This window comes from Antechinus flavipes, chromosome 4, assembly GCF_016432865.1.
Source record: "Antechinus flavipes isolate AdamAnt ecotype Samford, QLD, Australia chromosome 4, AdamAnt_v2, whole genome shotgun sequence".
Lineage (NCBI taxonomy): Eukaryota > Metazoa > Chordata > Mammalia > Dasyuromorphia > Dasyuridae > Antechinus > Antechinus flavipes.
The window spans coordinates 219,709,342-219,736,436 of NC_067401.1; the positions used below are offsets into that span (position 1 = coordinate 219,709,342).

The 27,095-nt window shown below is 36.0% G+C and overlaps 1 protein-coding gene and 1 long non-coding RNA gene across 2 annotated transcripts in view; one reads left to right on the top strand and one right to left on the bottom strand.

The window, feature by feature from the left end:
- Positions 1 to 984: 984 nt before the first annotated feature.
- The window catches only part of KLHL31 (kelch like family member 31), a 31,791-nt gene continuing 5,680 nt past the window's right edge, over positions 985 to 27,095 (bottom strand). Inside the window, exons 2-3 of the mRNA XM_051997165.1 lie at positions 11,798 to 13,001; positions 985 to 9,243 (exon numbers count right to left, since the gene is read on the bottom strand). Of these exons, the coding sequence (XP_051853125.1) occupies positions 8,511 to 9,243; positions 11,798 to 12,969 (1,905 nt within the window). The 5' untranslated portion in view covers positions 12,970 to 13,001 and the 3' untranslated portion in view covers positions 985 to 8,510. The remainder of the gene's footprint in view (positions 9,244 to 11,797; positions 13,002 to 27,095) is intronic.
- LOC127561864 (uncharacterized) lies at positions 19,696 to 25,254 on the top strand. The gene is made up of 2 exons (XR_007953556.1): positions 19,696 to 20,050; positions 22,982 to 25,254. It is a non-coding gene; the product is annotated as an uncharacterized LOC127561864 (long non-coding RNA).

The following is a 27,095-nucleotide window of genomic DNA, read 5'->3' on the forward strand; positions in this document are numbered from 1 at the left end:
CCTTTTTGAAAAGGAGAGTCCATTATAAATATTTATAGATTTTAAGCTGAAAGAGATAATTTTGTTGTTCAGTTGCTTTTTTAGATTATCTGACTCTTGGTGATCCCATTTAGGTTTTCTTGGAAAGATACTGAAGTAGTTTGCCATTTCCTTCTCCAGCTCATTTTACAGATGAGGAAAGTGAGGTAAATAAGGTTAATTGATTTGCCGAAGGTCACAGAGCTTTTTGTCTGAGGCTCGATTTAAACTCAGTTCCTTCTGACTCCAGTCTGGCACTTTATCCATTGTGACACCCAGCTGTCCTGAAAGGGATGATAGAGGCCATTTAGTCCCATCTTCTGATTTAATAGATAAGGAAACTGAGCCTTAGAGAAGTGATTTGTTCAAGGTTATAGAGACAGTGTGGTAGATCTGGTCTTCTGACTTCAAAATCAGTCCTCATCTTATTTTACCCCACTGCTTGTGATCACTGTACAGTTGGGAACGGAATCTTAACACTTAAAGAAGATCATCCTATTGGATGTTTCCAACAATACTTTTTGTTTGATATTTCCATTGCAAATTACTGTTGATGCTTTCTTTGGACTGTGTTTTCAGACCAATAGACAGGAAGATATAATACCAATCTTAATGTGTATCTGGCCTGTGATTTCTATTTTCAGAATTGTCTAGGGCACTGAGAGTTTGAGTGATAAGGTTGACCACTGAGTAACTTATTTATTTTTCAAAGTTAATATACTATTTGCCAAACTTTTCCAGCTTTTATTGTAGCACTTCAATTACTCCTGAATTCTTGTGTTTTTTTTTTTTGTTTCATTTTCAATGATACCAGAGACAAAAATTCCTTATTACCAAATAAATAAAATCAGAATGTGCCTCATTTTTTCAGTTCTTATTGAACATAACTTTAATGATGATGAAAAAGTTATGTAATATTGCATAAATTTTATTTTGTAGTACCAGAGTCATATAAAAATAGACATGTTTGTGAAGATTTACCAAATAAATTAATTTTATTTCAGGTATACACATCTAACATTTTGGAAGGTCATTCATATTTATTCTGGAGTTTGGTAAACTTTATTAGTCTAGCAGAGATTTTTATTCCCCTAAATCCAGGCAGATTCAAAGAGGAAGTTACATGAATTGATTTAGATATAGCTAGAAAAAAATAACTACATACAGTTGAAATGGTTTGTTTCTTCTAGGCACTTTTCTGAATTTTAAAGAAGTAATTGGCCAGTACAGAAAGTGAAGAATTGATCTGTTTATACTTGCACATTTCTAGGGAATTATTTATTTACATTCATATTTACAAATGCATTTGGTAGCATTAATTCACACAATTTTTACCATATTATCCTTTCTCTTCTTATAACCTCAATCAACTTATAACATTTTATCATTTTCTAATCAGAACCTAAAATGAAGTGACTCTGAAATCACTGACCACATCAAAACTCACAATCATTCTTTAATACAGTGGAGCAAAACCCCAAAACAAAACAAAAACACTTCATTCAATGACTTTGGCCAACACCTTTCACTTAAAAAAAAAAAAAAGCCTTAGCACCAAATCTTTCTCTTTCTTTTGGAATTCCATGTAGCACATTGTACACATTCTATTCTACTTGGTTAACCATATATATACCCATCTCATCTCCCTAATTATATCCTTGAGGGTAAGGATTTAACTTTATCTTTGTCCACATCTAATCTTCAGTATCCCCCCTCCTTCTAGAATCATTTCCCACTTCCTCATTCACATATATCCCCTTAGTCTGGCTGCTTAATAAATTTTTGTTGAATCCAATTGACCCAAGGAACGTACATAGATATTAAATAGTATTACTAAAAATGTATAGAATTCATTAGTCCCTTGATTCTGGTCATTTCCCATGCTTCAGGATAGTAGTTTCTTTCTTCCATTTCCCATCCGGTCATAAAAAGAAGAGCTTGAATTTTATTCTTTGTATGTCAAATAATGTTGTTTTCAGTGTATTTACTCAAATGTTACTCCAAACACAAACTGCCCATTTTCCTAACATATAAGCAAGTGTTTTTCATAAGAAAGAATGACTGATTGGCCCCTTAACACCTGACAACATAACTGAATGAAGGGTTAAGTCATAACTAAAATGGAGCAGTTTTTAGTTGGGAAATTTTTTTTAAAAAAAGAAAAAGAAAAGAAAACTTCAAAGAGAATCTTTCAAATCATCCTGAAGAACACTGTACTAAAAATGTGTGCTTCTCCCCCACTTATCATCTAATAAGTAAAACACATACATTTTCTGCTTTACATCTTTATATATCTTTCAAAAAACAAAGCACAAAGAAACAATGACAAATGTTAACTTGCTTTCTCCTAAGGGGTTCTGTATTATAGCTTTCAAAACCTGAACATTCAATTTACACAATTTCCTCCTCACTCTGAGTGAATTAAGCCAGTAGTTATTCCAATTCATAATTGTCTTGATTTCAGCAACCTACTTGTTGAAGCAAGATACAAGATAATAATATACTGGGAAACTACAAAGCACAACTATGGATGCTTTCTGAGTCTTCATACTGGAAATTTGTAAATTGGGGGATTAGTATTTTAATATGGCTTATCCAACTCAAGTGTATCTCAGTTTTCACCACGGAAACCAACTGCCAGATCTTTCCCACAAACTAATCCATTATCACATATTTACACGTGAAAGAATTCTCCTTTCACCATTTCTTCTTATCCCCTTCTAAGATGGCAACAACCTTACAAGACATGCCTCTTGTTTTATTCCAAGGCCATGAACTTCTTTTGTATGCAAGGATCCCTATAAGTTAGTGGGATCTTTCTCTATTGGCAAGAACTAGGGAAATCCTCTTAGCATGCATTCATTTAGCAGCTTTTCCTATCTTAACAAGATACTACCTCTGAGTCTGTCAGGAGTACACTCATATTTTACATAAATACCTGTCACTGGATGCATCAAGAATTCTAGGATAGACTACATAATCTCCTTACAGCAGCTATTATGGGTTGTGTTGAAATAACTTTTTTGAAAAGTGAAATCTATGGGCTGTGAATATGAGAATTCACTGACTGAAAGTATCTGAGGGAAGAACTTGTTTGTGAAGCTAATAAATAAGTTGAGCTCCAAATAAGTTATAGCATTTGGTTGGTGGTGCTTAAGGTTGATTACTGGTTTTCCAGCTATGATGTTTATCTGAAGAGTGATCCTAGACATTTGTCAGTAAACTCTAACCACTTATCCAATCAGGCATTAGTTAATAAGAGGAAGGGGAGTAGAAATTAGAGTGGACATGGGGTGTTTGTGTCTCTAGCATGTGACAAGGGGTTAATAAATGTTTGTTAACTTGAGAGATAGATGTTGATTACGTTGGATTAGGATGGATTTGGTTTAGAGTTCTAGTAAGAACCACCATATCATTGATTTTACTGTTTCTTCCTTTCTAAGATCTTTTGAAAGTGCTATTTATGGAGCTTAGGTAAGAAATCTGGAACTTTGAGATGCTTAACCCACTTGATTGATTGCATGAATGTTTGATTGAAAAAATACTGATCAGACATTCACTATGTGCCAAGCAATGTGCTAAGTTCTGAAGGGTGCAAACAAAAAAGGCTAGATAGTCCCTGCTCTCAAGGAGCCTGCATTCAAATTGAGGGAAACAACATATCAAGCAAAGTTTAGCTATGGGGCAGATGGCAAGGCCCAGAATTCCCCAGGGAGCAATTATGAGGTTGACAGCAACTCTTTGAGGTCTCTAAATTAAATGTTATTCTAGTTTTGTTTAGTTGCTCTGACCTCATTCATGCACAGAGATGGTCTGTTCTCATATAGATTTTAAAGCAATCATTAGTGATATTTTTTTCCAAGAGGTGAATTTAGGTCTATATTTAGGAATCTCACAATGCTTTGAAATGATTTCTTCAGTAAAGGATGCAGATAAGAATAGAGAGGACATTTTTTCCAGTCTAATTTGTAGGATTGTGAAGTTGTAGTGAAAGACTTTGGTACAAACTCCACCTTTGACACATTCTGGATGTAAAGCTCTGGGTAAGTCAGCTAGTATTCCCCTCTGCTTTCCAGACACAATTCTTTATGACTTAAAGTTGTGGGAAAAGGCCAGTCTTTAATGGTAGAAGTAATATCCTCACATGGGAGCTTCCTATACCAAAGAAATCACATGCTCACTATCCCAACTTTGGAGAATTGCAAGTCTAGAGCTAGAAGGAAGCCATCTAGTCCAATCTTCTAATTTTATAGATGAGGAATCTGAGGACCACATAGTAGACTTTTCTAAAAGATCATGAAATAAGCATCAGAGGAGTCTTCTGACACAAGAGCCTGTGTTCTTTCTTTTTCTGTACCATATTGTTTCTGTATGTAGCCAGTTTTTCACTGCCCTATAACTGTGATCTAAGATAGCACAGTATGTAGTACACTGGATTTGGACTGACGAAGATTCTGTCTCAGACATTTACTCTTTTTGTGACCTTGGTAAGTCCTTTAATCTCTCTTGAGTCTTAGATTCCTTGTCTATAAAGTGGGAATAATAATAATAATAACAACACTTACCTTAATATTATTTTGAGGATCAATTGAGACTATAAAAAACTTTAAAATACTATATAAATGCTAGATATCCTTACACTAATAATATATTCCAGCTTAGTGTGAAGGATTCATATACCTTTGTTGAATTTGGAAACACTGTTGCTCAGGTCATTGCTATTTTGCATCCATTTCAGAGTACCCCTAGTTCCCTCTAGTGACCATTTATAAAGTGTTACTCAGAAACCATCATTGTGGCATGTCCTCGTTTTAATATGCCCCATTGTTTTTTGCTTTTTAATATGCCAACCACTGTGCTAACTTCATAAAATCCCCATTTCTTCCACCACTGCCATTACTGCTAAGCAGAAATGTTGACATAGTATGAGCCATCTGTGATTTTAAAGCATTTTAGATACTTAGCTTGCTCAACAAGCCTGATTTTCATGTTGTTTTATAACTCAGCCCTGGCAGCCAAGTTGCCAAGGGAGCAGAACTTCTCTTTGAAGTCATGGGGAATTGTGTTTGGAAAAGTTTCCCAGGGCTGCTATATTTGAGGGGAGAACCAGAGCCAATAGACTTAGTTGGTTATATCCTTTCTGAATTTAGACTATTTTAAAAATCACAGACCCCTCTTCAGGTGATATAATTAAATGTTGAGAGATTTGAATGCCATAAAGGAACAACATTACAAAGACCCATGAATATGCAAAGTATAAATCTGTTTTCCCAGGTCAATAAATTAAGAAAAATGACAACAACTAAGAAATGTCCAAATTTCTAGCAATAATCCAATGTAAGGTAGGACAGAGATCAATGAAAATACAATTAGAATTTTTCATATACCTCACATATAACCCTGAGTATTTTTTGCTTTTTTTTATTACACATAGCTCATAATTGAAGAAGACATTTTCTTTTGAAAACAATGAAAGTAGAATTCTGAACACATTCCAACCTGAACAGTGAACAATAAGAAAATGTATATCAATTGATTACAATTTGTCCCTTGAATGATTTAGAATTTGGCAATCGTATAAGAAAATGAGATTATATACAATAAACACTTTCTACATTGATTCACAAAGCTAATTTGAAGCAGAAGTAACTAGGGAGATGTTTTAAAACGGACAAGGATAATCTTAATATTTCTTTAGAAATATCATGTTTGTCCTTGCACTCAGAAAACAAATGGAGCAATCATACTAGAGATTCAAAAGGGAATGAATAGCATTTCACTGCTAAAACTAGAATTTAAGAACGACACCACTGTTACTTTAAGGGCATTGATAAGCTGAAGTGTCCAGAGAAGGACAAGCAAGACCGTGAATGGCCTCGAATCCATATTTTGAAAACTAGTCAATAGACTTTAGGATATTTAGCCTGAAGAAGAGAAGACTCAGTAGGAACAGTGATTGTTATGTTTAAATATTTGTACTGTTGGCATATTTGGAGGGGGATTAGAATTATTCTTGGCCCCAGAGAGCAGAAACAGAAGCAATAGGTAGGAGTTACAGAAAGAAAAATTTAGGATTGATGTCAAGAAAAAACTTTCTAGCAATTATAACTGCTTAAAAGAGGAATGTTTTGCCTCATGTGGTCTTTGAACAGAGGCTGGATGACCACCTGTCAGTTACATTATACTGTTAATTCCTTTTAGTTATAGGTTAGCCTAGATGGCTGCTGAGGCCCCTTCCAGTTCTCAAATTCTGTGATTCATATGGAAATCCTTTGAATTGCTAAGCTTTGTGCATCAAAACCCAAAGAGCCTAAAAATTGTATTCATTTTTTCATATATGTAAAAAAGAGGTCAATGTGTTTAAACAGCAAAAGGGAAAAAACCCTATAAAATAAAGTTTTTCATATAAGTAGTAAATTTAAAACTTTTTTTTTTTTAAGACTCAGTAATCATGTGATTTAGGGTCTTGCCATCATACAAACTAGGGATAGCAAAGTTGGCAGTCATATGTGGTACAGAATGTAAGAAGACAATAAATCACACTTTTAAAATATTATTTCTTAAAAATACATATATTTATAATGCTAAAGAATCTTGCTGTCAAGGATCCATAAATGGAAAGTCAGGTTACAAGTGGATAGTCACATAGTGGGCATGCTTTTTAAACCTTGTTGTGGGAGTATAAAAACTTCTCATTTTATAAGTATTGTACTGTCAAATTCATGGGGCCAGGGATTGGATTTGTTATTTCATTGTAAAGGAATATATTTAATTGTATAGGAAACTCCATGGGAAGGGATCTTTCAACCAGCTCCAGTAAATATTCTCTAGAACTTATAGATTTGGAGAATGGACTCTAGCACTGAGAAGTTAAGTGACTTTTCCAGACCAGTATGTTTCAGAAGTGAAACTTGAACCCAGGCTTTTCTGGGTCTAAATCTGTCTCTCCAGTCACTATCTCACATTGTTTCTTTGACAAATTCAAAATGACTTGTAATTGGCTGATATTGGATCCTTTTTCTGAGGCAGGTTTTGCTAGTTGAGAAGAAACTGTACTTGCCTGAATTTGGGAAGAAGTAGTGCCTCAGGCCAACAAATGAAGGAAAGAATTCATAAAGACAAACCAGAACTTCAAAGTCAAAACTTATCTATGATTTTGTCTGGTTAACCTTGAATAAGGCAGACCCCATTTTGAAGAATAGGTAATGGATCCTGATGGTTTTTGGTTGTTTTTTTTTTTTTTTTAGACATAGACTGGCAAGATATCCATTATTTAGGAATATAAAATTGCATTGTTAAGTTATGACCAAATTTCCTCAAGTTTTTCCAGAAATAGCTGGGAAAAGGACAGAGAGATAAGGGGACACATAAATCTTCCAAAATAAATAAATAAATAGACATGTAAATACCATATGCACAACTGAAATTGTTTAGAATGAAGAGGGGAAAATCCCAGAGTAACTTTTGTGCAGGATTGAATTCCTTGCTTCCATGGGAATCCTGTGGTAATTAAACATTTTTTTTCTATCTAATGTGCAACAAAGTATTGCGTGATAGTATAAAATATGCATACAAATAAATGAAGTATTTTAAAATATTTAGAAGTGGACCAATTCTATGCAGGTATAGGTGAGCAAAATTATTCCTGAACTTTAATGTAAAGTCAGAACTGAATTGGAAAATTCAGTTCCAGAAACAGCAATAAATCTAGACATATCTGCCTCCCAGTGGCCATTTTGGGAACTGCTTCCTCTTTAGTACTTTGGCTGAAACCCTGCTTTTGTTTTTGGTTTTTTGTTCAAATTCCAATTGTAAATGAGGTCCGGAATCAGTCACCGGAATCAACTAATCAGTAGATTAAGTGACATTCGAGATTTTGAAATATCTTGACAGGGAAATTGCGGGTCCCTGTTACTATCCATTATTTAGATCATAAAAGGGCAGGGATTATTTTGCATCTTTTGGTATCCTGGGCCTTTAGTTCAGTGCCCAGCAAACAGCAGCCGCTTAACAAGTGTTTATTAAATAGTATAGAATAGAAATTCGGATGAGATATTTGTAAAACCACATCACAGTGCCTGACACAAAGCAGGTGCTGAATAAATGTTTATTGAATTGAATCGAATCGAATCAGATGATTTGTATAAAGCATATAGCATAATGCCTGGCACACTGGAGGTGCTCATTCCCTTCCCGCTCACCTTACCCAAACCCCGTCATTTTAGATCTGAGGAAACTGAGACCCGGATCTCAGGTGAATTCAATGGCTGGCCCAAGACCATACGGGCAGGTAAGTAGCCAAGCTGGTTTGTAAACCCAGTACCTCGGACTCTACTTCTCTGCCTCTACCTCCTACTTGGCTCACTATTATATTTTAAAATACAATCATGATAGGGGAAGTTTATGTACTGTATTTTGTGGTTATTTTTTATGGCCAAAGGATTAATAACATAGCTATTCAATTGCATCTTTTCTCTTCATTCTCACTACATTTAAATGCTGACTGGTACAGAGGACACTGAGCTAGCCCTAGATTCCCGGGCCATATTGTTAGGCATAGAAATAGTACAGCATGATACTCCCACAGTTGCTTCTGGCAACTCATCGTCCTCAATCCATTCGTTAAGGTCGGGATTGAAGCACTGGACGCACTTCTTGTATTTCTTTTCTATTTCATTCCAGCCTCCCACCAAGTAAATCCTACCATTGAGTATTGAAGCCCCGGCTGTGCTGACTCCAGTCTGAAGAGGAGCTACGTAACTCCACTGACTTGTATAAGGATTGTAGCACTCGACCGGGATCACATCCACCCTTTCCCCTCTGGGCCCTACCTGGCTCCCCCCCATCACATAGACCCTCTCACTGAGAGAGATGGCGCAGTGCCAGCCTCTTGGAGTGCTAAGGATAGACTTATCTTGCCAGTCATCGTTAGCAGGGTCATACATACACACTGAACGGGAATAAGCGCTATTGATGTAGCCTCCCGTCACTAGGATCTTGCCATCGACAACAGCACTGGCGTGGCAGCATCTTGCCACTTCCAGAGACTTCTTCATCTGCCACTGATTTGTGGAAGGCACGTAACATTCAATGGAAGATAGGCAGCCTTCTGAGTTGCGTCCACCTACTGCAAAAAGAAGCCCATTGAACACGTTGAGGCTGAAATGAGTGCGTTTCTGGTTCATGCTTGCCAGGTGTATCCAAGTGTTAAAACGTGGGTCGTATCTGAAAATGTTAAAAAAAAATTGTTGTCTTACTCTTCTCTGTTGTTCCTGAGAAATTTAAGCTAATTTTTAAACCTTGCTGGTTCAATATCCATGAAAAAGAGATTAGGAAAAGAATCCATTGTGTCGACTTCTTTCCTTATGGTCCACTCCCCATATCATTAAAACAAATCGTGACAACCAATTCATAGCTAGTAAAGAGAGCAAAAACAAGTAAACAACGACCCCCCCTTTTGCCTCCCCCCAAAAAACTTCATAGAATTTAGAGTAGCAAGGTACCTCAAAGATAATGTAATCCAATCACTTCATTTTATAACTAGCAGAACTGGGATTTAAATCTAAGGCTTTTTGTTATCAGTAGGAAATAGCCCAGTATTTTTGCCAAAAAAACCCCCAATGGGTCTGATTCACAGAATCCAACACGATGGAAAAACAATTGAACAACTTTTTACTACTAATTCAATGCTTTATCCATTTCATCAATGACTAGGTATGAGAAATGTTGTTGTTATTGTTTATATATATATATATGTATGTGTATATATATATACATATATATGTATATATGTGTATATATGTATATATGTGTATATACATACATATGTATATATATAACCTTATATATATATTGTATATATATGTATATATGTGTATATACATATATATGTGTATACATATATATAATCTTAGGGGTATTACTCAACAGATCTCTTTTCTCATTGGTTGCCAACAGAGACTGGCTTTCCTCAGGTCAACACCTTGGAAAAGAGCTCTGACAAAAGTAGATGTCCAGTTATCTTCATCTACAGTAACTTAGATATTTCAGAGAGGGATGTTTGTAAGGTTTCAGGAAGATATTGGATATTTATGGGCAGTGGAAAGAAGGAAGACACTTTCACCATTAATTTTGTGTTCCTACAAATATCCACCCATTCATTGGTAATTATCAATCCTGTTCCCATCAAGAAGGAAGACTTTTCTTGGAGTGTATCATTTTTCAGTCTCAGGACTTTGCATACTTCCTGTGCCTCTTATTGTGCCCTGGCCTTTCAACTAGTTTGATTTTGCTATCATAAACCTTAAAAAGAGAGAATAAAATTTTTTTTTCTTAGTATGTAAGGCTATTTGGTTTTAAGACATCTTTTCTGGTCTTTAATCAGAGCAAATATGTAACTGCTTGCATAATATGCACCAAAATTCCCTTTTTTGCATACCTGTGTAGGACTAACTGGCACAAAACTGGTATGGGTATAGAAATTATTATTCACATTCATCTTTGCCCCATATAATCCCTTTATAAAACTCTGTATACAGAGTACAAATGTTTATTAAAACCATAAAGAAATAGAAAGAACAAAAATATTTTTCAAATAGAATGGTTTCTTCTTTTGTAGTTACTACCATATGGGAAGGAAAACAGATCAGCAAAGATACTTCTTGTATAAGTTAAGTAGGCCTGAAGAGCAACTCATTATTTCTGATAGTTTAAGTTCTGATATTGGCTTTGTCCCTTCCCATGGTATCTCTCTGCTAGATCTATCAATCCCAGTCACATAAAACCAATAGAATCCCTAGGAAAACATCATGAATTCCTAGGACTCCCCACAAACTTGCACAGTAGGTTTAGGACCTGGAATTCTCATTCCCTTACTAGAAGCACAGTGACATTCTGTGCCTAAAGTTATTGCCTATTTTCTCTCATTACCTAAGAATGCAATCTGTATTCAGCTTTGGAAGAATCTCCATTTGTATGGTTACTAACAATTTCTAACAACAAGAATTCGGGTTATAAAGTCTTCTAGGAAATATCAACTGTCCCCAGATGGGCTCACCTAGGATGCTTCTTCCCTATATTCCTATATTCCTTTTGAAAATCCTTTCTCCCTCTCTTGTTTCAATAATTCCTCTTGGTTTTATAAAGCTACCACTATTCACATATGATTTGCTCTTCTTGTGATTTAAACATTTAGTAAGCACTTACTATGTTCTAATGGATGTATCAGCTATAGATCTGATGGAGTGGGAGGCTGTATTTTAAAACAACAACAAAAACAACATATCAGGAGTTATCTTCTTAATGTATTAGTTAATGTGTTCAGGTAGCACAGTGGATAGAGCACCAAAAAGAGGAGAAAAATCATAACATGGTAAGTGTACTGGAAAGTGCACTTGGATTATCAACATGTAGCTTAAATAAAGCATTTAGCTTACACCTAAAAGATTTCAGCTAACCCTGACCATTTTAAGCAAGACATAGTCCTACACCTAAGCAATTAAATTATTTACTGCACACTTAAAAAAGTCAGGATGACTGAGTTCAAATCTGTTTCAGATACTTAACACGTCCTAGCTATGTGACCCTGGGCAAGTCACTTAACCCCAATTGCCTCAGCAAAAAAACAAAACAAAAAAAACTTACCTGTTCTATTGTCCAATGTCTTTCATTCTCTGATTTTATGAATTGAGATAAGCCAGACATGGCATAGCAAATTCCTATGTAAGGACTATTTATCTACAATATTAACCTTTTCATTTCATAATGAAAGATCATTTACCTGCAGAAATTGTTGACTGCATGCTTGGCTTGGTTCCTTGCATCATTCTGGTCTTCTCCCCCAGCCACATACAGAAATCCATCCATCACAGTCACACACTGATTAAAACTCTTGGCAGGCATTTCTGTAAGCTTGCTCCATCCATTCTCAGGGTCCCTGTACAAGACGTCTCTACTAAGGGACTTTTCAGTGAGAGCAGGCCGCCCCCCAACAGTGACTAGAACTCGAAAGCCCCCTCGGATTCTGGTGCGCCTAGACTGCAATGTGTTTTGGTGGTAGGGAAGGAGGTGATAATTCATGGCATCCACAAGAAGCTTGTGACAATCTGCATCTTGCATCATCCTGGGTACAGATTGAACATAGTTGACTAGATCTTGAGCGGAAATGGTACCAAAGCGAATGTTGCTCAAGAGATCAGCAGCATACTTTACTCTCTTTTGGTCAAATTCTAACCATTTGGTTGCAATTTGGAATGCGACTACCTCAGAAGGCAGCTGCAGGTCGTCATCTACCAGGAGTTCATTGATCTGTTCAAAAGTAAGTTTTAGGAACTGGTCAGTTTCTGCAAACTCGATGAAGTTATCCCGGATAAATTTCTGGGCAGCTGCTTTAGTGGTTTTTAAGTTATAGGTTTCTGCTATGTTAGCAACATACATACAATTCTCAACATTGATTTCTCGTATCAGAAAGTCACTGCACATCTTCACGAGGGTGTGGATCTGAAGGTAGGCAGCAGCAGAAATGATGCTTCCTATTGTGTACAAGGAAAGAGTCAGCTTTCCAGTATAGGCATATGCAATCACAGTAGCCAGGCCAACTGGTGACACATCATTGAGATCGACTCTTTGAGTGCCAGGGTCCTTCTTTAATATGTTGTAAAAATAATCACTACAGGAGGCCATCACTGACTTGTGCACATTGAAGGATTTGGTTTTGGTGCCAATGATTAAGTCGCAGAGGAAGTTCTCCTGCCTCATTTTGCTTAATCCTTCCAAGAGGTTGGGTCCATAGGAGGCATCGCTCACTTCAGATGAGATACAGTTCAATCCATTGCCTCCTTCTAGGAAACTGTTTAAAGCATTCAGTTTATTGAGTGGGCTGTCTTCTACAATTATCGTCATCTCATTCACCTCTGCTTTGTTCTTTTTGACAGTCTTCTTTTTGGGCGCCATGACTGCAACAGGATGTCACAGGCAAGAACTTGCTAAACAAACAAATGAACAAAACCAAAAATGAATAGATTCAGTTAAAAAATAAACACTTTCCCTTTCAGATAATGCAATAACATGGTTCCTCCCTTCATTTTTAGTATATTATATGCCAATTTATGAGTATTTATGGTTTAAGTTTACAGGATACCTGGTATAATTTGCAGGAATTATAAATTTTGTTTTGAGTGGGAAAAAGTAGGAAGGTATATCTGTGTACAAATCCCATGTTTCCTTAAAACATGGAGTTGAGAGATCCCAGCTTATTGAAGGAAATTCTCTTTGAAATACACTTCTAAGCAACTTGTATATGGATTCTGAAACACAGCAACATTATCCAGAGTAGTTTCAGATGGGATGATGTGCTTCTAGTGTTCACAGTTTAAAAGTATATGGGAGCTGGGGCAGCTAGGTGGCCCAGTGGATAGAGTACCAGACCTGAAGTCAGGAGGAGCTGAGTTCAAATCTGACCTCAGACACTTAACATTTCCTTGGTGTGTGATCCTGGAAAAGTCACTTAACCCTAATTGCCTCAGCAAAAAAAAAAAAAAAAAAAAAAGTTTCTGGGAGTCTTCCAAAAGAAATGGGTAAGAGGAATTTGAGACATAGAGGAAAAGTCACAGCCATATCAAGACTATACTTCTATTAGCACAGAAATAGACTTGATTGTAGTATTGAGAAAGTTACTGCTGATGTTCAAGTTACTGTGCCAAGTAAATAGCATTAGCAATACTTGTGCTGTAATAGATTCCCTTAATACCTTTCCATGAAATAACCCTCTATAGTTACTACATTGGGGATTCATAAGGAATGATCTGGGATTGACTAGTTCCCTACAATTGGAAACTGAAGGAGGGTAAGTATAATTGGTGTATTCTAAATTGCAGTACAATTTAAATTTCAGTGCCCTAAGGCAAAGCTTTATTTTACCACCCTGGGTTATGGCCTAGTTCTAGCCCCAATTCGTTCAATAATTGTTTATTATTATATAAGTGTGATATTGGCATATAGTATTTGGGAATGATCAAAGAAACCATTTGAAACTTAATTCCTTATAAATACCTTGCCAATCTCTTTTAATTAAATGTCTTTGCTTTGAATTTAAGTATTATCTGACTTGATGAAGAATAAAGAGATATATCTGTGGGGAGTTCAAAGCTATGAATTTTAATAGTCACCTATCCCAATAGGACCCTGAAACTGGGTGAGGCTGAGAAGAGGGCCATATTAAAGAGGGATCTGGGCTGATTTCCTATGGGTGGGTCAAATGAATTTAACATATAATTACATCATATTCCACTTAAATTAGAACTACAAGCTGTTCTAATTCTGCTGGCAAGACACCTGGCAGTAGTCACACAACAGAAGCAGCAGGCACTTTATTATACCCTATCTATAGAACTCGAAAGCCCCCTTGGATTCTGGTGCGCCTAGACTGCAATGTGTTTTGGTGGTAGGGAGGTAGGTGATAATTCATGGCATCCACAAGAAGCTTGTGACAAGTTCATGCAAGTTGGCTGAGAAAGTAAAAAGCAATATGTGTGTGTGTGTGTTTGTGTGATTAATAGTATAATAAAAGCCATCTTTCAGGGTCAATAGATGTACTTTTGCCCCAACAGTCTGTTTTAGCCATAGATTGTGATGTTCGGCTAGCTTTCTGGAGGACCCTGGGATCAGTCAGATTCCTTGGTCTTTAGGTAGAAAAGTGATGAAGACAAGAGGGCCACCACGAGGCTGGTCATGAATAGAGTCTAAAGTCTTTATTGTCTCCTTCACAGTATGTTTCCTTCACAGTCTGTTCACTCTGACTTGACTGTGTCCCCAGTTCTCTCAACCCTTAAATACCCCATTACAATTGCATCATTACAGCATACTGAATATGTATGAACTAGAGAACCATTATCTCATCAATCACACTGAGTTAACACCTTGTTGTAAGTATCCTTGTTTCAAGTATACTTCTCCAGAGTTCCAGCCCTCTACAACAGTGGGACTAGATAATTTCTATGAACACTTAAGACTAAAATTCTATGATCATTGATGTAGTGCTTTTATTTATCAGGTACTGTGCTAAGTGCTTTATAATTATGATCTCATTGTATCCTCAAAACAATTCTGGGAGGTAGGTACTATAATTATGTCCATTTTACAGATGAAGAAACCGAGGCAAACAGAGGTTTAAATGACTGCCTTGTGGTTATCTCAGAAGTGTCTGAGGCTGGATTTTAATTCAGGTTTTCCTGACTCTAGTTCTGGCACTCTATCCATTATCTAACTGCTTCTTTGAATTACAGAATCACAGATTTTAGAGTTGAAAGGGACCTCAATGGCCACGCAATCCCATCCTTACTTCAAAAATAAGCTCCATTATTACATACCCAAAAAGTGGTATATCCAGTCCCTAAGTGAAGACCTAGGATGAAGGCGAACCCATTTTCTTGAGGTTCTTCCCTTTATCAAGCCTAAATTTGTCTCAAGAACTTCCATGGGTTGTTCCTTTCTCTGTTCCCTAGTTCCAAACAGAACAAGATCAATCCTTCTTCCACTTGGCAGACCTTCAAATAAGTGATTAGCTATTGTGTTCCCCTGAGTATTGTCTTCTTTAGTTTAAACATTCCCATTTCCTTCAATTTATTGTCACATGGCAAGAATTGAGGCTCTTTCCAATACTGGTTGCTATCCTTTGGACATTTTTCTAGGTTCATAACTCTTCTTTGCTTGTGGTCACTAGAGATATGTGAGCTGATTGGTTCAGAGTACAGCTATGGCCATATTTCTGGGAACTATGCATCTCAATGGATCCCAGCTCCTAGGGACTATTTATATTGATTCATTTTGAACTTATGATCCCAGATAATTTTCAGACAAACTAATATCTAAACATATTTCTACCATCTTGTATTTGTCAAGTCTAATTTTTGAACCCTAGTGTAAGAAATTTATTCCTATTAGATTTTATTTTATTAGATATATTATAGGTCTAACTGGTCAAATTTTCTGTTCCTGACTTTGGCATACATTATATCATTTCCCTGTGCCAACTGCTCTCCATATGTTCCCTAGGGCTCTCAAACTTCATGTCTTCTATAGATCTAATACTTGTGCCTTTCAGTCTCTAACCAAAATATTGAAAAAAATGTTAAACAGGCTAGAGCTATACATCCTTGATGGACTCTACTGGACATTATATCTAGGATGTTATCAAAGAAATTTTTAATTTTGAGAAGTGATAGAAAAATCACTAACTTTGGAGTCAGAATATCTTTTCTATCTGGGCTATCTCCCTCTACCTCTCTGGGCTTCCATAACATGAAAGCATTAAACGGGATGGTCTCTAACATCTAACTCTAAAATGTATAGTCTTTTGATATTTTAAAAAATGAGTGTTACTGAGCAATTATAATATAACAGAAGGGCAATCCCTTCCCATTCAACCATAAAATGATTATAATATGATTAGATCCCTTTCATTTTTAAAATATTCATTGAGGTTTTTTTAAATTATTTTTTGCTACTTAGTCTACTAATCTCACCAGTATGGGAAATGCAATGTCTCTTAACCAACTGGATCTGATTATTGAGGATCAGGGAAGTTTTGCTCAGTTTATGACCTGTGCCAGTTCACCACTTCCCTTTAGGAACCTAGTGGCCCTCTGTTCCCAAGAGTTCATTATATTGGTGCTAGTCTTAGTTCAGACACATGATGGACTTGAAGCCCTTCTATAGCTTAGAATCTCTAAGCTTCAACAATTCACCAGTTATGGCCTCTCTAGCAGCAAGAATTACAGGTTTGGTAAGGTGCTTTTACTATTACTATTACTATTACTACTTACTGCTACTATTATTATTAAAATTTACTATTTACTATTACTATATATATGGGAGAGGATTGGGACTTGAGGCCAGGCTCTCTAAGGAAGGAGTATTTATTGGAGGAAAAGACAGGTCACATAACCTACTCCTCTATCAAACTTACCTGTGACTACAGAGGTCACCATAAATTTTATAGTCAAGAATAATGAATACTTTAATTTAAAGATCAATTTCATGTTCTCTTGGGAAAGGAGGACATAGAATTTCATGGCATCTGATATTCAGTGTGAAAATGTATTGATAAGTTAACCTAAATATTTTTCAAACTACTATAATAGACAATCTGCTTAAAAAATCAATTCCAGTTATATTCTACTGCAAATACCCACTTTGAGGCAGCTACAGTACAGGGGAGAGTGCTATAGATGACGAAAATAAGGTCAAGACCTGTTAAATACCTTATGGTCACGCACCTCATAAATGAGGCAGCTTTTGAAACCAGGTCTTCCTGATTCCAGAATCAAGCCCTTCCATCCATCATGCCATGTTATCTCCTGATATAGGCTACATACACTGATGAGGGGAAATGGAAAAGAAGGGAAATATCACATGAGAGAGGTCTTAGGATGGAAATGTTTTTATAGAAGACATATGAAAGTCGAAGGAAATATAGCATTTCATAATATCATAGATTTAAAAATAGAAGGCAGCTTACAAATCATTAAATCCCATGTTTCTCATTTTTACAATGAGGAAATTGAGACTTAGAAGTTATGAATTTGTATTAGTAGAGTCATAAGGTTATAGATCTAGAGCATCTGTCTCATTAAATCCAATTTATAAACAAGTCAAGATGAAGGACAAAGGAGAAGAGAAGAAGAAGAGAAGGAGGAGCATGAAGAAGAGGAAGAGAAGAAAGAGAAAAAAAAGGAGGAGGAAGAGGAGGAGGAGGAGAACAAGAACAATAAGAACAATAAGAACAATAAGAATAAGAAGAACAAGAAGGGGGCAGCTAGGTGGCACAGTAGATAGCATACTAGCCCTGAAGTCAAGAGGATGCGAGTTCAAATCCGACCTCAGACACTTAACAATTACTAAGCACTTCCTAGCTGTGTGACCCTGGTCAAGTCATTTAACCCCAACTGCCTCAGCCAAAAAAAAAAAAAAAAAAGGAAGAAGAGGAGGAAGAGGAGGAGCAGGAAGATTAATGACCAAAACCAAGACTGCCCAAGAATTTCTGCTGAAATACTGCATTCTAGACTCCACTTCTTAGTAGGGAGCAAGTCATTTTATCTAAGTTTCCTGAACTGATAGCTGGAAAATACTGTGATATATCAGGAGCACAGTTCATCTTGGAAATAGAGGAGCAGAATTCATTTTCTTCCATTCACTGTAACCTTGAGCAATTAAACATTCTAAGCTTAGGTGTCCTATCTAAAATAAGGAGATTAAAGATTAAATAAGGAAGTAATTAAAGAAATTTAAATAAAGAGATTTAAGATAAATTTTAAATCCTGAGTTCAATTACAGGCTCAGATGCTATGTGAGCCTGGGTGAGTCACCTATGACTGTCTGCCTCATTTTCCTCATCTGTAAAATGAGGATGATAATAACAAAAATAATAACCTAATTCCCAGATCATTGTGAGGATCAAGTGAGATAATATTTGTAAAGAGCTTTGTGAAACTTAAAAGTGTCTTATAAATACTAGATGTTAATATTGACACCAAGCTCCTTTTTAGCTCCAAATCCTTTAGCTATAGGTATCCCTTCACTTGTTTATGACATTTGTAGGAAAAGAGAGATGGTCTTTTCCCTAGTCATTATCATATACCCTATAACAATTTTTGCCCCATGAAGTACAAAATTTCTTGCATTAAGTCCTGGTGCATATTTTAGTTCTTTAGCTCTTACAACATTCTCTATGTTCCTGAGTAATTCTCCATCCTTACAGTCTACCCCCTACACTCACCCTTCCTTCCCCTTGCCTCCTATCATCTGTATCATTTTAGTTGTTCCCCTGTCCCCATCCCATGGTCTTGCTCAATTCAGTGATGGGCAACAGCCTAAGGAGACTAGAGGATCTGGCAATAGGTCAAGGTAAATGGTCACTGTAGCTTGGTATACAGTACCCTATATCAGCGACAGTAGTACCTGAGGAATCAGGAGTTCTAGTAACAATAAAACTTAAGATCTCATAAAGGACAAATAGGACTAGTTAGCTTGTAGGTTGTCTAGTTACCTTAAATAAGGGCATGTCTAGTATCCATGCCTAGAGGATGAATACAGACTTAAAATAAAAAATACCCCATCCTCCTTGCCATTATATACAAATACATACATACAAATATACACATATATAATAGACACATGTATATGCAAATTTTATCTATGTCATATATACAAGTAACAACTTGAGAACACTTGTATCAGATTATATGGAATGGAGAGATAAAGTGAAGAACTTACAGGAATGTATAAATTCTTTTTCTGTATTTTTTATTATTTCTATGTCTCTGTGACCTGCATAAGTACGGTGTGTGCAATCCAATATTTACTTAAAACTTTAGATATATTTACTTAATCAGAAATGATGACATTTATCCTTGTTCAATGTTATCAATATTTAGATTATTAAATGCCGTCTGCTCAGTAATCTGAAATTTGAAGGTCTGACTGATGATTCCTCTCAGAATCAAGGAAACAAAGCATTCCATTCTAATCTGCCTTTGACACCAATGTTTAAAATTCATTTAGGGAAGAAGGCACCTATTTCTCAATGCTCCCCAACCTATGATGTAATCCTTTGTAATCAAACCTATAAAAACTGTATATCTTTCCTAAATCTTTAGCTCTTCTACTGCGAGCTTTCTCTCTTTCCCTCCTCGCAGTGGAATTGCTCATTCTCATGAGAATTTATTAATAAATAACTTTTCTGCTTTCTACTGAGTGATCTCTGAGTAGAAATTTTGGGTAAGGGTCTTTTATATCCCTCACAGTTGGGGCTCATCTGGGATGGAATCTTTAGGGGAGTGGTTATGTACACCCCAAACAGGGACAGGTGCCCATGGAGTAGTTTTTTCCATGGTCTCTGACTCTGGGTGAGCAGCCTCCCTCCCCTCTTAGACAATGACCCGAGGCAAGGATACTCAGTGGAAAGCAGAATTGAAGATTGACGGAAGTGGAGTCCTGATGGCTGGCGGCAGTCTGAAAAGAAACATGTGTTCTCAAGGTAAAGCTCTTGGGAAGTCTAAGGGTCTATTGGCTGGGTCAAGGGAGATCCTGAGAGATTAGCCCTCCTAAATTTATTTTTGGTGTGGATTGCTGTTAACACCAATGATAAAGGACTTTTCCTGAGGAGGCTCTTGGGTGGCTGCAGGGGTATGAGGGTAATGAAGGACCTCCTCCCGGGTGTGAGGGTAACATAGGGCCTCCACCAACACCTGGATAGAAGCAATCCAAAAATTTGTATCAGGACATTAGCTAGGGAATTCAAGACTGGGATGGACTTCCCAGATATAAAAGGGAAGAAAACTGGGAACATGTATATCCCAGGACTATTTGGGCTATATCAGACTTAAATCTGTATGTAAAAGATGAAAATAGAGTTTTGTGTATGTCTGTGTGTATGTCTGCTTTGCATTGCTTTTGCTCTGTGTTAAAAGTTAGCAAGCTCATAAGAGATAAGAATTCAGTCTTTGTGTTTAAAATATCAGGCTGAATTGTAGGAACTAGAAATAGTAATGCTTTCAGAGTGGCTTAACATATATTGGTAATTAGGTAGTTTTGGGCTTCTCAAGAAAAGAATATCTTTCTTCTCTTTCTCTCCTTCTGCCTCTGGCAGGAAAAGGGGAGAGAAGGGGGGAAATAAAAACATAGATTGAAAGTTTGGAAAGTTGTGAGAAAATAGAAGAACAGTGGCTATCACTCCTGTAAACAAGGAGCCTGTTATCACAACTCGGGCAGAAAAAAAAATGATCAAGGTAAAGCAAGGATTGGTGCTTAACCCTTTCCTGGCTTACTAAAGAAAAGAAGTATGAATGGAATATCAAGGTAGATTTTAGGAAATTTCACAAACTAAAGTACTGGTTTAATTTTAAAACAACTTTAAATTGGTATGTGTGTTAAGATTGGAAATAAGAAACTGTAGATATTTAAAGGGAACAATAAAAATAGAGTAAGAGAGGTAAATAGCTGAACATGGGGGCTCTCTGATCTGTTGGATCTGTGGGAAAACTAGGCATGTTTCTAAAAATGTGCCAGGAGAAGAAAGAGAAATCATTATTAATAAGTTTGCTTTCATGGAATTAGAGAACAGAAAGTTTAAGAAGGTTAAACTGGGTAATGGTTTGTCTGCAACCTTTTATTAAGAGTTTTGGGAACTTACTATATTTTAAAGAGGTATTATAATTTTGAAATAATTTTACTGTTGCCTTGCATATGTCAGATTTATTAAGAGGATAAAACCTTAAGAATTGTTTGAATATTGTGGCCTTTACAACTGAAGAGAAAAACTTTTTTTTTATTATTTGGTTGGACTTCAAATTGAAATATAGGTTATTAAAAAAATGCCTGTAACTTACTTTGGTGGTGGTGGGGGAGGTTGTGTTTGTATCTTCCTACTTAAATGGTATGTTGCTTTCTAAAGTATTGGATAATTTGTAATAATATAGTTATAAGTATTATGAAATTTGGTTCAAAATTAATTGTGAATCTTGAAGTTTAAAGTTTTTTTTTTTAAAAGGTGATTTAAAGACAAGGGAATTTAACATGTAAAGGACTGCTTGCCATCTGGGGGAGGGGGAAAATCGAGACAGAAGTGAGTACAAGGGATAATGTTGTAAAAAATTACCCTGGCATGGGTTCTGTCAATAAAAAGTTATTAAAAAATAAAAAATAAAGACAAAGGAAAAGAGAGATTGATTTACAAAAGCAATTAATAATTTAAATGGAGCATCTAGTCAGAAGGGTTACAGAAAGATGGGACAGGAGAATGAAGGTGATTTAAGAAGGATTGATTAGTAGGAGCAGATAATTTCAAGAAGAAATCAGTGGGAAAAAGAAGGAATTGGTTGGAAATGGTAGTCACAGAGAGACAGCTGTGAGACGGGATGTGTTTTTGCAGGGCAGAGCAGCAGAGAAGCAGTGGAAAGTTGCAGCCGCTTTTGGCTGAAGAAAAACTGATTTTAAGAGACAGATTGCTTGTACAAGATGTTAATTGATTGAATATTTGTTTCTTTAGATAAATAATAGTTATGAATATTAAAGAATATGATCAGAAATGTGATATATAGTTTGAAAGGTTTATTTCAAAAAGTTTAATTGATATTTTCAGGAACTTTTTAGATTCTTTTATGTGAAATCATCTGTATTGATGCCAGTTATCTGAAAGGGACTCCAAGAATAATAGTTTTTGTTTCTTCCTTTTGAAAATGTTTTTGTTATGAACAATATATAGTTTGGGATTTTCTGTGTATTTTAAAAGCAAAATGATTGGTATAATAGTCAACTTATTCAAGATTCAACATCTACTTGGGTATGTAAGAATTGTGTGAATTTTCTTATTGTTACCGATATAAGGTCATGGTAAACAACTGTTTGGGATTTATCTGAAACTTTGGAGAGAAAATTCTTTGGACTTGTAATTAATGCTATTTGGGAGTTTTAAAGCTCCACTCTTTTATGCGCTGAAGGTTGAATTTTAACTGCTTATGTTATGTTATAGTCATGTCCCTGCCTTTTTTTCCTTCCTGTGACTGATTTCTATGATCAGAATAATAGTTAATAAGAACTGTTAATGCAATTCAAATATGTCATACCTTGTTGTTTCCAATCTGGTTATATGTAATCATTATATCCTAAATATTTAGGCAAATGAATATTTACCCTGGTCATCTATCTGTTACGGGATAGTTGTATCTGTGGATATTCAGGGTTTTTTTTTTTTTTTAATGTTTCTAAATGAAAAGAGGACAATTAATTATGGTCTGTGAAATCTAACTGATGTTTTATTTATTGGGACTACAGCCATCTGCTTATCCTGTAAAGCAAACTTGTTCCTTCACATAGGAACTTCTGGCCAATCTATACTGACCTCCCCACATGTTGTTATAGTTCCAAACTTTTCTAATCGTTATCTGTTAGATTTGTTTTTTTGTTCCAGATTTTGGTCACATTACAGCTATATTGACCTGCTTTTGTGACCTGGATCGGCCCATCTGAAGCTTAGATTGACACCACACCCACATCCCTGCATGGATTGAGAGCCTTTGCCTGTTTCTCAGCCCAAAGCAGCTAAGATTGAGGCCATCGCCCATACTCCTGATATAATTTGGACTGATATGGGGGAAGTGGGAAAGTGGTTGATGAATTATTGTTAAAATTACAACTGTATTACTGTGTGTTTAAGATTTGGGATGGAAATTGTTAAAATTGGTAACTGTTGCTGTTAAGGAAATTATAATATGTTTGTAATATCTATGTATGTTCACTTCAGAATATGTAATTGTTTGAGAGATTTTTTTTGAGGAAACTCCTCCTGTACTAGTCTGTTATGTATAGGAACTTTAATTCACTCTTGAGATTTATATGTGGGATGGTTATTTGACTATTTACTTTTTTTTTGGATGATTCCTTTCCATGAGAAAAAAAAAAAAAAAGGAGAGGAAGAGATAAAGGGAAACTGGTGGATTTTTCTCAAAATACCTAAAAGAGTAGGAACTCTTAGTTTTCTGTTCACTTTGCCTTAGATACTTCTGCCCCATCCCCTATCTCACCAGTTCAGATTGAATTGGAAGTCCTTAATCAGTCCTTTTTTTTTTTTTTTTTTTTTTTTTTTAACTATACTTTAGCTTTGAAACCCTCATTCTGTGGAATTGCCCTGGCAGACTCGGTTTTGGGGACTATTTTGCTTTTAGGAAATCTCCAAGATATATACACCTGTCTTGGGACAGGCAGTCTCCAACCCTGTAACCCCAGTTTCTCAATTGGCATCTCAGCATTTTTAATAACATTGCAGTTTTGAGATCAATCATTTAAAGTTCAGGATTTGCCTGCCTTGATGGTCTAACTGTGCATGCTCTGATAGCTCTGCTCAGAAATCTGTATTCTAGTAGCAACCCTGTCTGTCCCTCTGGGTGGGGACAGGTGGAGCTACTCCAAAAGCCCCACCCTTCTCCTCTGGAGTGGGGTGCCCCTCTGAATGGACAGCATGACTGTCTCGAGCCCTGCTACTCCCTATATACTCTCTATAGAAGCTGAATTAAGTGCACAAATGACTGAAGACCACCTAACACAGTAAACTGTCCATTTCAAATTGAATTCTCTGTCTGAGATGAGGGTCTTTGTACTGCTGATAACTCTGGGGTTGTCAGCAAGAGGCTTGCCCTTGCCATAAGTCCTTGCATTTTCTAGTTTTATTTTGATTTATTTGTGTCACATTTGGGTTGACCAAAATTATGGTGCTGAGATCTCCCAAGTATTTAGGGGAGGTAATTCAATAATTCAAATATTCAGGAGAGTGTGCAATTTTGTGCCTCAGTTTTCTTAGACTGGCATCTTTGTTAATTTATCTTTATACTTTTGTCTGCCAAATGCCAATCTGTTCTATGATAACTGTTTCTAAGATAGTTGGTGGAAGCAATTGTTATGATATGAACTTATTGCAATCAGTGGTATTATCCTGTTGCCACTATGTCTACCCTGTATAATTACATTAGTAATCAGAATAGTTCAATGGTCCCTATCAAAATATTGCATACAGAAAATGCTATTAAAATGATAATTCTTCAGAGAAAAGGCTGGAATATATTAGAAAGGGATGATCTTGAGGGTGAATTTGATAAGCAATGTATAGATATGATAACTGATTTTGAGTAGTATATAAGTTCTTCATAGAAATATGATAAAAATCATTTTTGTATTAGAAGGGGGAAGTTGTGTGAAATGGAGAGATAAAGTGAAGAACTTACAGGAATGTTTAAATTCTTTTTCTGTATTTTTTATTATTTCTATGTCTCTGTGACCTGCATAAGTACGGTGTGTACAAGCCAATATTTACTTAAAACTTTAGATATATTTACTTAACCAGAAATGATGACATTTATCCTTGTTTAATGTTATTTTGATTATTAAATGCTGTCTGTTCAGTAATCTGAAGTTTGAAGGTCTGACTGATGATTCCTCTCAGAATCAAGGAAACGAAGCGTTCTGTTCTAATCTGCCTTTGGCACCAATGTTTAACATTCAATTAGGGGAGAAGGCACCTATTTCTCAATGCTCTCTATGATTGTTATCCTTTATAACCAAACCTATAAAAACTGTATATCTTTCCTAAATCTGTAGCCCTTCTACTGCAAGTTTTCTCTCTTTCCCTCCTCGCAGTGGAATTGCTCATTCTCATGAAAATTTATTAATAAATAACTTTTCTGATTTTTACTGAGTGATCTCTGAGTAGTCATTTTGGGTAAGGTACTTCTACATCCCTCACAAGATGAAATCAGACTAAAGTAAACACTAAGGGCAGTTTTCAAAGGGGAAAGCAGTCACAGAAGGCCAGCCCAAGGGATAGTATGAAAGAAGAAAGAGGCACTTCCTTGCTTAGTACCAGTGAAGATGAGTTTTATAGACTAATTATATGTTTGCATATTAGCCTTTAATCTTTTTTAAAAATTTTTTTTAAAGCACTACTGGTCTCTTACTCAAGTCACTGACTAGCTGTAACTTAAACTTCTCAAAACTTGCAGCCCAAGACAATTGTCCCAAGTCAGTGGATTTTGGAAATTCCTCTAGTCTCAGGTTAGATTCCATATACCTTTTGCACCTTTTTAAATTAAAGGGACCCTGCCTCCTCCACATCCTAATTCTGTGATTCTAGATAAGTCACTTTACTTCTCAAGGTCCCAGGCAACTCTCTAAGACTAGAAGTTACAAAAAATGGTTGGTCTGCTTGGGTGGAGGAAATGAGGAAATAAGTAAGTGAAAACAATATTAAAAAATAGACAAATTCAGATGAATTTCAATGAACGCTCTTGGTAGCAACCAGAAGAGTAAAGACCATACACACTTTTGAGAAAAGTGATTATTTCTTTCTTATATTGAAAACCAATTATTGAATTGGTACTATTTTCCCTTTTCTTATATGCTTATTCAGAAATCAGTCCTTGTAGGTTATCCCCAGTCAGTCTTTGAGTGGCAGGTTTGATGATAAGATGAAATGGAAAAACTCTGATCTGATCAAAATGTAAAGAAATTCTCGTTTTGGTGAATTGGTGAATTCTGTCCCATTGTGTTTTAATCAGACAGCCCTAGGTGAAAGTGGATTTCTCCTTTTTCTCTAGATTACCCTAAACAGGGTGGTGTGGGTATAAATAATTCTCTTTAACCAAGACTGACTGTCATTCTCTAGCCCCTCATTATAATAAATCCACATCTCATTATGATATTCATTCTCTCAATACTTCCAAGCTCATTTAAGCATTAAGCATGAGGGTCCTTTGGTTTAGAAAAAAATAGCCAAATTACCCTTTTATTAATTACCCACTAGCAAGAATTAACAAAATGATTAATTATCCAGAAACTACACCTCTCAAATTTTTCATTAGTCACACTTCTTTCCTCTGGATAGAGATGTGGGTTACTATGGTGATGGAATGTCAGCTATGATCATTTTTGCTTAATGTTTTTATTTGCTGGGGGGAGGTATCAATTCAGGACATAGAGTTTATATATATATGGAAATGACTATAGCCATTGGATATGAGTAAAACTTTAAAAAAAAGGGGGGGGGGTAAAGGGACAGATTATCCATGACCAGAAGCACATTTTCTAAAGCAAAATAGGGTTGGGATTCTCTTGCCCTCAGGAAGGCTCCAGTGCTCCATGTATTTAAGTTTAGACCTCTAATGGCAAAAGTAACAGAGAAACAATGTCAAAAAAAATATGGAATGAAAATGCAACAACAAATGGGATATTTTTAAAACTTCCATGCATATTTTCCCCTTTCAACAAACTCTTGAAGTAAGTGGTTTGAAGTTATAAGGTTGAGAGGCAGTCTGATATAATAATTTGAGTGCTAGCCTTGGGAAGGGTAAGACCTAGATTTGGACTAGAGTTTGAACCTGAAGTCAGGAAGATTTAAGTTCAAATTCAGACAGTCTGCCCTTGAGTAATCCATTTAACCTCTCTCTACCTCAGTTTCCTCATCTACTGTACCTGCCTTCCAGGGTTGTTGTGAAGAAAAAAAATGAGATGATGTTTAAAAGGAGTTTTGTAAATCT